General features: G+C 43.7%; 1 protein-coding gene across 5 annotated transcripts in view; it reads left to right on the top strand.

The window, feature by feature from the left end:
- The window catches only part of LOC147120998 (alpha-actinin-2-like), a 143,645-nt gene extending 132,926 nt beyond the window's left edge, over nt 1-10,719 (top strand). For 4 of the 5 annotated variants that reach the window (XM_085980211.1, XM_085980208.1, XM_085980209.1 and 1 more), the window contains 6 exons: nt 3,224-3,358; nt 4,931-5,110; nt 5,969-6,115; nt 7,344-7,409; nt 8,246-8,404; nt 8,979-10,719. In XM_085980211.1, the coding sequence (XP_085836337.1) occupies nt 3,224-3,358; nt 4,931-5,110; nt 5,969-6,115; nt 7,344-7,409; nt 8,246-8,404; nt 8,979-9,137 (846 nt within the window). In that variant the 3' untranslated portion in view covers nt 9,138-10,719. Of the gene's footprint in view, nt 1-3,223; nt 3,359-4,930; nt 5,111-5,968; nt 6,116-6,820; nt 6,899-7,343; nt 7,410-8,245; nt 8,405-8,978 lie in introns of all 5 variants that reach the window. The other variant, XM_085980212.1, reaches the window with a different exon arrangement.
- The last annotated feature ends 309 nt before the right edge of the window (nt 10,720-11,028 follow it).

The following is an 11,028-nucleotide window of genomic DNA, read 5'->3' as shown; positions in this document are numbered from 1 at the left end:
TGATTAAACCAACACCCTCAATGTTTTTTTTTATTCGTTCCTGGGATGTGGGTGTCGCTGGCAAGGCCAGCATTTATTGCCCATCCCTATTTGCCCTTGAGAAGGTGGTGAGCTGCCGTCTTGAACCACGGCAGTCCGCGTGATGAAGGTACTCCCACAGCGCTGTTAGTGAGGGAGTTCCAGGGTTTTGACCCAGTGACGATGAAGGAACGGCGATATATTTCCAAGTCAGGATGGTGTGTAACTTGGAGGGGAACTTGGAGGTGGTGGTGTTCCCATGCGCCTGCTGCCCTTGTCCTTCTAGGTGGTAGAGGTCGCGGGTTTGGGAGGTGCTGTCGAAAAAGCCTTGGCGAGTTGCTGCAGTGCGTCTTGTAGATGGAACACACTGCAGCCACGGTACGCCGGTGGTGGAGGGAGTGAATTTTTAAGGTGGTGGATGAGGTGCCAATCAAGCGGGCTGCTTTGTCCTGGATGGTGTCGAGCTTCTTGAGTGTTGTTGGAACTGCACTCATCCAAGCAACTGGAGAGTATTCCATCACAGTCCTTGTGCCTTGTAGATGGTGAAAAGGCATTGGGGAGTCAGGAGGTGAGACCCTCATTGCAAAATACCCAGCTTCTGACCTGCTCTTGTAAGCAAAGTATTTATGTGACTGGTCCAGTTAAGTTTCTGGTCAATGGTGACCCCCCAGGATGTTGGTGGGGGATTCGGCGATGGTAATGCCGTTGAATATCATGGGGAGGTGGTTAGACTCTCACTTGTTGGAGATAGTCATTGCCTGGCACTTGTGTAGTGCAAATGTTACTTGCCACTTATCAGCCCAAGCCTGAATGTCGTCCAGGTCCTGCTGCATGCGGGCACGGACTGCTTCATTTTCAGAGGAGTTGCGAATGGAACTGAACATTGTGTAATCATCAGTGAACAGCCCCACTTCTGACCTTATGATGGAAGGAAGGTCATTGATGAAGCAACTGAAGATGGTTGGGCCTAGGACACTGCCCTGAGGAACTCCTGCAGTGATGTCCTGGGGCTGAGATGATTGACCTCCAACAACCACAACCATCTTCCTTTGTGCTAGTTATGACTCCAGCCAGTGGAGAGTTTTCCCCCGATTCCCACTGACTTCAATTTTACTAGGGCTCCTTGATGCCACATTCTGACAAATGCTGTATTGATGTCAAGGGCAGTCACTCTCACCTTACCTCACCTCTGGAATTCAGCTCTTTACCAAGGCTGTAATAAGGTCTGGAGCCAAGTGGTCTTGGTGGAACCCAAACTGAGCACCAGTGAGCAGGTTATTGGTAAGTGCTGCTTGATAGCACTGTCAACGACACCTTTCATCACTTTGCTGATAATTGAGAGTAGATTGATGGGGTGGTAATTGGCCGGATTATATTTGTCCTGCTTTTTGTATACAGGACATACCTGGGCAGTTTTCCACATTGTCTGGTAGATGCCTCGGTTGAAGCTGTACTGAAACAGCTTGGCTAGAGGTGTGGCTAGTTCTGGAGCACAAGTCTTCAGCACGACAGCCGGGATGTGGCCAGGGCCCACAGCCTTTGCGGTATCCAGTGCGCTCAGCAGTTTCTTGATATCACATGGAGTGAATTGAATTAGCTGAAGACTGGCTTCTGTGATGGTGGGGACCTCAGGAGTAGGCCGATATGGAACATCCACTCAGCACTTCTGGCTGAAGTTGGTTGCAAACGCTTCAGCCTTGTCTTTTGCACTCATGTGCTGGGCTCCGCCATCATTGAGGATGGGGATATTCATGGAGCCTCCTCCTCCCATTAGTTGTTTAATTGGCCACCACCATTCACGACTGGATACAGGACTGCAGAGCTTTGATCTGATCCATGGGATCGCTTAGTTCTGTCTATAGCATGCTGCTTTTGCTGTTTAGCATGCATGTAGTTCTGTGTTGCAGCTTTCCCAGGTTGGCACCTCATTTTTAGGTATGCCTGGTGCTGCTCCTGGCATGCTCTTCTACACTCCTTATTGAACCAGGGTTGGTCCCCTGCTTGATGGTAATGGTAGAGTGAGGATATGCCGGGCCATGAGGTTACAGATTGTAGTGGAATACAATTCTGCTGCTGCTGATGGCCCACAGTGCCTCATGGATGCCCAGCTTTGAGCTGCTAGATTTGTTCTGAATCTATCCCATTTAGCATGGTGGTAGTGCAACACAACACGATGGAGGGTGTCCTCAGTGTGAAGACAGGACTTTGTCTCCACAATGACTATGCAGTCGTCACTACTACCAATGCTGTCATGGACAGATGCATCTGCGACGGGTAGATTGATGAGGACGAGGTCAAGTAGGTTTTTACCCCGTGTTGGTTCTCACCACCTGTCACAGGCCCAGACTGGCAGTTATGTCCTTCAGGACTCGGCCAGCTCGGTCAGTAGTGGTGCTACCGAGCCATTCTTGGTGATGGACATTGAAGTCCCCCACCCAGAGTACATTCTGAGCCCTTGCTACCCTCAGTGCTTCTTCCAAGTGGTGTTCAACATGGAGGAGTCTTGATTCATCAGCTGAGGGAAGGCGGTAGGTGGTAATCAGCAGGATGTTTCCTTGCCCATGCTTGACCTGAACCCATGAAACTTCATGGGGTCCGGAGTCAATGTTGAGAACTCCCAGGGCCACTCCCTCCCGACTGTATACCACTGTACCGCCACCTCTGGTGGGTCTGTCCTGCCGCTGGGACAGGACAGACCCAGGGATGGTGATGGAGGAGTCTGGGACATTGGCTGAAAGGTATGATTCTGTGAGTATGATTGTGTCAGGCTGTTGCATGACTAGTCTGTGGGACAGCTCTCCCAATTTTGACGCAAGTCCCCAGATGTTAGTGAGGAGGACTTTGCAGGGCCAACTGGGCTGGGTGTGCCATTGCCGTGTCTGAAGTCGGTGCTGAGGTCAATGCCGGGTGGTCCATCCGGTTTTATTCTTATTATTGTTTTCTGTAGCAGTTTGTTACAATTGAGTGGCTTGCTAGGCCATTTTAGAGGGCAGTTATGGGTCTGGAGTTCAAGATTTGATTCATTTAGATTTAACGCTGAAATCATACATGCAATGGATAGGAATTCCTGATTGTCTTTTGTTTTTGTCATTTTCAATGATAAGATCATATTTGAGAATGCAAGCACATGGTGCAGGTAATATTAATGAGTAGATTAATTGGCTCAGTGTATGTTGAATTAAAACCAAATCACTTTAAATGGCAGATGAAGCAGTTGGTTCCTCAGAGAGACGGGGTCCTGCAAGAGGAAGGTGTACGGCAGCACGCTAACGAGCGTCTGCGTCGCCAGTTTGCCAGCCAGTCTAATATCATTGGACCTTGGATCCAGCATAAGATGGAGGTAAGATAGGAATACTAGCCAGCTCTTAAATCATATTTGGTACTCGGTTGAATTTTTTCACTTTTATAGTATGTATTATGTTCAACAACAGCAGCTCGCATTTATATAGCACTTTTTAAATGTAGAAAAACCATCCCAGGCATAAGTAAATAAATCTACGCCAAACCGAAGAACGAGCTATTCGGAGGAGTGATCAAAGGCTTGGTCAGAGTTCACCCACCCTTGCAAAGATCCACTGGCTCTGTGTGCTCCAGTAAAATAATTTAAAAATATTTATCCTTAATTTCAAATCCCACCGTGACATTATTCCATCCTACCTCAACAGTATGAAATTCTTGCTTGCACCTCCGCTCCTCTGACGCCAGTTGTCTGCTCGCCTCTCTGCTCCAACACTGACAGCCACTCTTCTTCAGAAATTAAACCACTACCCTTTTTTAAAAACTCCCTTCCTGAATCCCTCTTCCTTACTACCTCCCTCCATCTCTTCAAAAGTCTCATAAAAACCCAACTCTTGGGCCATGGTTTTAGCTGCACACTATACCTCTTTTTTTTTGAGTACGTACTTCCTTCTCTCCCTCCTGCGTGGCATCTACCCTTTTCCTTCTCTCTGTAAAGCACATCAAGGCATCTTTCTGTACGTGAGGAGTACTGTAGAAGTGTACGTTGTTGTGGGACAGTCGCAAGTTCACAAGACGCATACAAATGAGGGAGGCCATTTGGCCCAACTGAACTCCTCCATCCAACTGACCGAGCAATATAATTAAGCTTTTTCTCATTGCTGGCCTGAAGTGATTTGGCATGTTAAGTGTTGAAACTACCATCACTCCCAGATCCAGTGGATAGCTGGAAAATTTATACACTTTTTGTGAAGAAAAGCATTACAGTGATTCTAGCATGGGAGCCAATTGACTTAGATAGGTGCACATACGCCTCTCTTCATAAACACACACACATCTCTGCTGCTGTTCTTGCAATAATCAGGGCAGGGATTAAAATGAGGCATCCAAGAATTTTCAAACTGTTCATTGTGGTATGTCACCTGAGTGTATTTGGGGTTCTGCAATGACTTGCACCCATTCCATTATTTATTTAATCACCAAGATCGCTTTGAGCACCTTCCTAACGAATGTGGACTGGGCTTACGGCTTTTAGTTCAATGGTAGCTTGTACTTCACTCACAGAAACTCACAGAAACCCCACAATGCAGATAGAGGCCATTTCGGCCCATCGAGCCTGCACCGACACATATCCCACCCGATCCCCGTAACCCCTACACCAACACATATCCCACCCTATCCCCGTAACCCCACGTATTTAATCCCCCTAACACTAACGGTCAATTTTTATCATAGCCAATCAACCTAACCCGCACATCTTTGGACTGTGGGAGGAAACCGGAGCACCCGGAGGAAACCCACGCAAACACGGGGAGAATGTGCAAACTCCACACAGACAGTCGCCCAGTTAGGATGCAAAGCTCAAAATAGCTCAAAAAGTTGAACAAAGCCGCTTCTGAATATGTCTCATATTGGTCTTTGAAGGCTGAATATTATTGTAACTATTTAAATACAGGATATAGCTCAAAGTTCTATTGAAATGAGTGGAACCCTAGAAGATCAGATGAACCAATTGAAGCAGTGCGAGGAGGCCATCATCAACTACAAACACAATGTCGACAAACTGGAAGGAGAACATCAACTTATTCAAGAGGCCTTCATCTTCGACAACAAGCACACTAATTATACCATGGAGGTACTGGACGGATGTATTAGTGAAGGTTGTGCTACGGAGGAGGTTTTTTTGGTGTGGTTTTATTGTGAACGAGTGAGCTATAAGCTAATGCACGTCATATCTGATGTGCTTCAAGGGCCAGTCACTCCAGATTGCCCGTCACATCGTCCAGCAGCCAGGCAATATATTGACACTAGCAGAGGCCTGGACTCTGATCTCCAGCCTGTCCTCTCAACTGGAGTGGGTGTGCAGTGTAAGGAGAATAGGGGAGAACATTTTTTTAAACACCTCCTGAGGTTTGCCGGGGGAGGGGGCGGGGGCGGGGGGAATCAGGGAAAGTCTCTTGATCCAATGGCACAAAAGTTCTTAAACATGTATATCAGTTACTTCCTTAAAAATAGTTTTAGCGGGGAGTTTTTTTTACAATATTTTGTATCCTGCTTAGTCCACCCTTGGACTTATTTTTCTTTTTGGACAGTTTAAATATTTTGGTGCTTCAGTGCAATCACCTATTGGAGAAACATTAGCACCAGCGCTGATTCAACATCAGGTCCCATGTTAGTGAGGAGAACAAATCGCATGTTAGATCTTCCCACGCATCTGATAGAAATTATAAACAAGCGCAAGAACAATATGAATTCCATCCTCACTGTTACCTCATCCACGGGAGCCAAACTATTGCATGTTTAACAAAAGTCCTGTTAAAGTGAATTTCATGGGACATGAACACAAAATGTAATCTCATGTGCCATGTTGCAGTAGTCTTGTAACCTGAAAAAAAACTCAGAGATTTGAGTCTTGTGTTCGGGTAAGATGTCTTTACATCTCAGTATGTTGCTGCGGCAATTTTTAAAACTTTTTTTTTGCTAATTTTGGCAGCACATCCGTGTTGGCTGGGAGATGCTTCTGACTACAATTGCCAGGACTATCAACGAAATTGAGACCCAGATTCTAACCAGAGATGCTAAAGGGATCACCCAGCAACAAATGAATGAATTCCGGTCTTCATTCACCCATTTTGACAGGGTACAGTGTTCCTTTTATCAAGCGAGACGCTTTTAATATTATGTTAAACACCTGTTGGAAGTAGAATTTCACATTTTACGGTGGCTTGTTGTGTCTCTTTTGCTCCCCCCTGTGAAGCGCTGTTTTTCCAGGGTATCCCAAGGCTCTTCCACCAAAATTACGGTGGACAAGCGGGAGATTCCCCAGTGGAAATTCACCCGGCATTGTGTTTAATATAACCTTACTGACCAGTCTGATGTTTCAGACAGACCGTGCATCTTGTTTGCCTTCTGAGTGCTGAGGCACCCTCTTCAGATTCAAAGTGAATTAACAGCATCAATAGAAAACAAAATTGTGTACATTTCCCATGATGACTACTCTGTAGAGTAGAATTGGCAATGTTCGCTGGAGCATACCAACTCCTAATTTGCATTATTACTTTTTAAAATAACAATTATAAAAACAAATTATACTACTGGTTCAGAAATTATCCTGCAGTTTCTGATGAGAATGGAAAAGCAACTCCATCTCCAACTGACAAACATGTTATATTCATGTTGTATTGTGCTTGGTGTAGGTGACCATTAACTGCATCCCGATGTTCTAATAAGCATTAACCGAGTGAGTTGTAGTTTTGATCTTGCTTAATTTGCTGTAACTAACACTAAATACTGTATCATTACGTATGCATATTGCATGCCGCAACTAACTTGTGTGCGATACTAGGATAATTCTGGCAAACTGCGACCAAAGGAATTCAAAGCCTGCCTCATCAGCCTTGGACATGTTGGAAATGATAAACAGGTACTAACTGGACTGTGCTTTATTTTTCTTCTTTATACAAGTAAAACTGTGCTAAATTTCTCTTTATTTTCTTTTTCCTTTTTAAATTTGTGATGTGGCCTTTGTTGTCCATTTTTTTGGTCTGTGTCAATGTTTTTTTTCCCCCTCTTTGCTTCATGTTCGTCCTATGGTTGTCTCTTTCCCGCTTGTCTGATTTTATCTCTGTGTTAGTCGCTCTCTTCCCGCTCACAACAATGATGCTTCTTTCGGCCTGCATCCCACCTGCCTTATTTGGAACTACTGAATTCTTGGGACTTTAAATGATCCTTTTGACACTGGCCCCTCCTCGGTGTCCTACCTCATCACCCACGCACTGCGGAATCTGGGGGCCGTCTGCTACTGAGCTGCTTGCTGGAAATCCCTCAATCTTTCATCTGTTCCTTTTATTTGCTGATCTGCTCAATAGAAGAAGAATGGGGCGATGGAGCCAGATGATCTCAGAGCTTGTCTCATCTCCATGGGCTTTGATCTGGTATGCTAGATGCATGTTTAATATATCTGAGATTACAAATAATTCTTGGGATTACCATCCATCTTGAATTTGTCACTATCTGAACTGGTGCATTCAAAAGTATGCAGGTGACCTTAGTCCAAGATTGTAGTAAACCAACAATTGACCACCTGCACAGAAGAAGGCCATTTGGACAATCGTGCTTGTGTTGGCTCTCTGAAAGAGCTACCAATTAGTCCCACTCCCCTGCAATTTTTTCCCCATAGCCCTGCAATTTTTTCCTTTTTAAGTAGAGATCCAATTCCCTTTTGAAAGTTACTATTATATCTGCTTCCACCACCCTTTCAGGCAATGCATTCCAGATTATAACAATTCGCTGAGATTTAAAAAAAAATTCTCCTCATCTACCCCCTGATTTTTCCCGCAATTATTTTTAAATCTGTGTCCTCTGGTTACCAACTCTCCTGCTAGTGGATAGTTTCTCCCCATCTACTCTCTCAAAACCCCAGTTTCTGATATTGTGCATAAAATAGATCAGATACAATGGTCACCTGCTGTGACTAATAGTGGCATCAGTTACTGTAGGTCACCATTGTCCAGTCTTACTGTTGACCCTAGTGGAATTTTTTTTAAATGCCAGATTCCACTGATAATCAGAATAGCTTTTCATTCCCTTGATAAAATTGTGTGTCTAAAAGCTTGCAAATCACTCGCAAGTTAGAGCATTGCCACACCTTAGTGAGAAGATTGGCCAGAAAAAGAAATCAAGGCTTTGTTGCATTTCCTTACAGTATCGGACCCTCCTTTTGTCTTCCTATTTGTTCTTTCACATTTCAAATTTGCAACTCTTTCTGTAGGGCGAGGCTGAGTTTGCTCGTATCATGAACCTAATTGATCCAAACAGTACTGGCGTCGTGTCCCTCCAGTCCTTCATCGCCTTCATGACCCGAGAGACTGCTGACACAGATACAGCCGACCAGGTTGTGGCTTCCTTCAGGATCTTGGCCGGAGAGAAAGTAAGTTCTGGGTTCTTCTTAAATAAGAAGTGGTGCAATGGGTTATTCCCATTTGCGTATTATAAAGTGAGGTCCCGTTAATGTTTGTTGATTAACTAGCCTGTATAATGAATAGCTAGTTCTTGCAGCTGATTATCTGGTTATTGATCATATAGTTTAAATCTCCAGTTCTGGAATGTGGTCCCTCATCTTTAAGTCATCTTTGTAAACTGAGAATATTATCTTTGACTAATTTTCCTTGTAAAGTACTGTCTCCTCTGTTGGTCTGTCTCCGTAAGAATACTTCTAGGTGTAGAGAATGGCAGGGAACCATCTTCCAGGCCTCAATCAATACGGTGCTGCTGTGAGGAGGGAAGACGGTGGAGCAAGTGGTTTTTTTTTTGGTCACATAGAAAAGTAAACTTGTCTGTGGGCACCTACTCACAGCAACATCGGCAGAGGACATGGGAGCAGGTTGTCTTGACCATATGTGGCGCTGAGGAGAAAATAAGAGAGATTTCCAAGTTAAAAAGTTTCGAAAAGCATTAAAAAAAAAATTAATATGTCAAGCAAAATCACACTTTTGTTTGTGCAGCCTTACATTCTTGCTGAGGAATTGCGTCGAGAGCTGCCCTCAGAACAGGCTGAATACTGCATTGCCAGCATGCCACCATACAGAGCAAATGACGGTGTTCCAGGAGCCCTAGACTATGCCTCATTTTCAACTGCACTCTACGGTGAAAGTGACCTGTAACCAAGGATTCAGCCTGGATATTTTAGTGATTAAAAGTATAGAACAATGCCTGGAATGCAATATTAGAAGTGAATCTCTAAAAATGATCTAGTGCTGTGTGTGGCATCAGCAAAACGTGAGGGAAGTGCCACATCCTTTGTATGAACTGTATTAATGTACCAATTTTCCAAACAAATCCATTAGGATTTGATTGATAGTACTGCGTACATACATGTGACTACAAAAATCTGATACATAACCCATTTTGTTTTAAAATCTGCACTTTTACTATTGCTTGGTTTAAACTTGACTTGTATATGAATGTTCACTCATTACTGACGGGATCATTTGTGAGCCCAGTACACTAAATTACCTTTCCACTGGTGTTTGAAAATGAGCAGTTTGTAAATCCTATTACAGTATTTCTAAGGAGAAGCTCTAGTATTCCTCAGTTACTGAAGGGAATGTTGTCACAGGAACATAGGAATGCATAGAATCAGAAGATACCATTGTGGGGCAGTCCGGAGTACAAAAAATACCACACACCTCTCTATCCGTCTGACTCCCTCAATCCTTTTCCCTGGTGAATCCATCTGGTTTCCGCTTGAATCTGCCAAGAGTATTTGCCGGCACTAGATCATGTGTAGTCTGCGCTGTATACTCACTACCCTCTGTGTAAAGTAACTAAATCTAAATTGTCTGTTCTCCTTCTCCTTTCTGAGCTTAAGTCCTTGCCCCCCTTTTTTGTCGTGTTTGTGATTGTGTCAATCATATAGGGGTTCAATTTATCTATAACTCTTTTAAAATCTTGACTTCCTTAACAATATAAGAACATAAGAAATAGGAGCAGGGGTAGGCCAATCGGCCCCTCGAGCCTGCTCCGCCATTCAATAAGATCATGGCTGATCTGATCCTAACCTCAAATCTACTTTCACTCTCCATCCCACCCAAACCCATGTGATCTCCCGGGAGAGGCGAAAAACCAGATAAAAAACCCAATGGCCAATTTGGGAGGAAAAATCTGGGAAATTCCTCTCCGACCCCTCTAGGCGATCGAAACTCATCCAGGAGATCACTCTGTCCCTGTACATTGATAGGTGTCACTGGAGTAGATTTTGACTTTGTGCGAGTATGTAAAACGGGTGATAACGTGTCGGCAGCCCATTTTACATCTCTTCTGATTTTTATTTCCATTTAAGCCACTATCGCACAAAGTCAAGATCTACCTCATTGATTCTTCCAATTGTGGTAGTGTATTCCCAATCTTGTATTCTGTATGAATTTTCACATTACATATTACAGAATGTGCAAACTGGCATTTTAAAAGCATGTTCTTTCAACAAAAAAAAATTGGACAAATTAGAAGCCCAGTCTTTTTGTAGTTCCATGCAGTTTGTGAAAACTTTCATAGTTCTAGAAAAGCACATCACCTCATCTGTCATTGGAATGAAACATTACAGAAAGGAAGAAGTAAGAGTAAAAAAAAGTTCAACTGACTACAGGCCTGGTACTTTTTCTTATTTAAAGTACTTGTAAAATATAACAATTGACATTTTTATCACTACTGATGTTTGAAATGTTATTAAAATGAATACTTGCTAAACTGGTTGACTCTTCTCTTATTTCATAAGACCATTTATTGTTGTGTACTCATTTAACTGTACCTGATACTTTGCTGCAGTCCAGACCACTGAACAGCTATGTGCTCCAACAGAGTGACTCAAAATAATTTTATTAACAGCTAAAGATTTATTTGTGGAAAGTTTTAACCAGTGTGTTTGTGAATTCTTCCCTGATAACCTAAGCATCTGAATTGAAAGACCAGGAATTTCCTCTGAGCTGCTCCCAGTCAGTCACCGCCACATCGCAGGAAGCGAGGCGGAAATTCCGTTTACACAAGTAAGCAGGGTTT

Source organism: Somniosus microcephalus, chromosome 3, assembly GCF_052327205.1.
Source record: "Somniosus microcephalus isolate GS21.2 chromosome 3, FLI_Smic_1.0, whole genome shotgun sequence".
In the NCBI taxonomy this organism is placed as follows: Eukaryota; Metazoa; Chordata; class Chondrichthyes; order Squaliformes; family Somniosidae; genus Somniosus; species Somniosus microcephalus.
The sequence above is the reverse complement of the archived record's forward strand: the minus strand, read 5'-3'. Positions and strand labels throughout refer to the sequence as shown.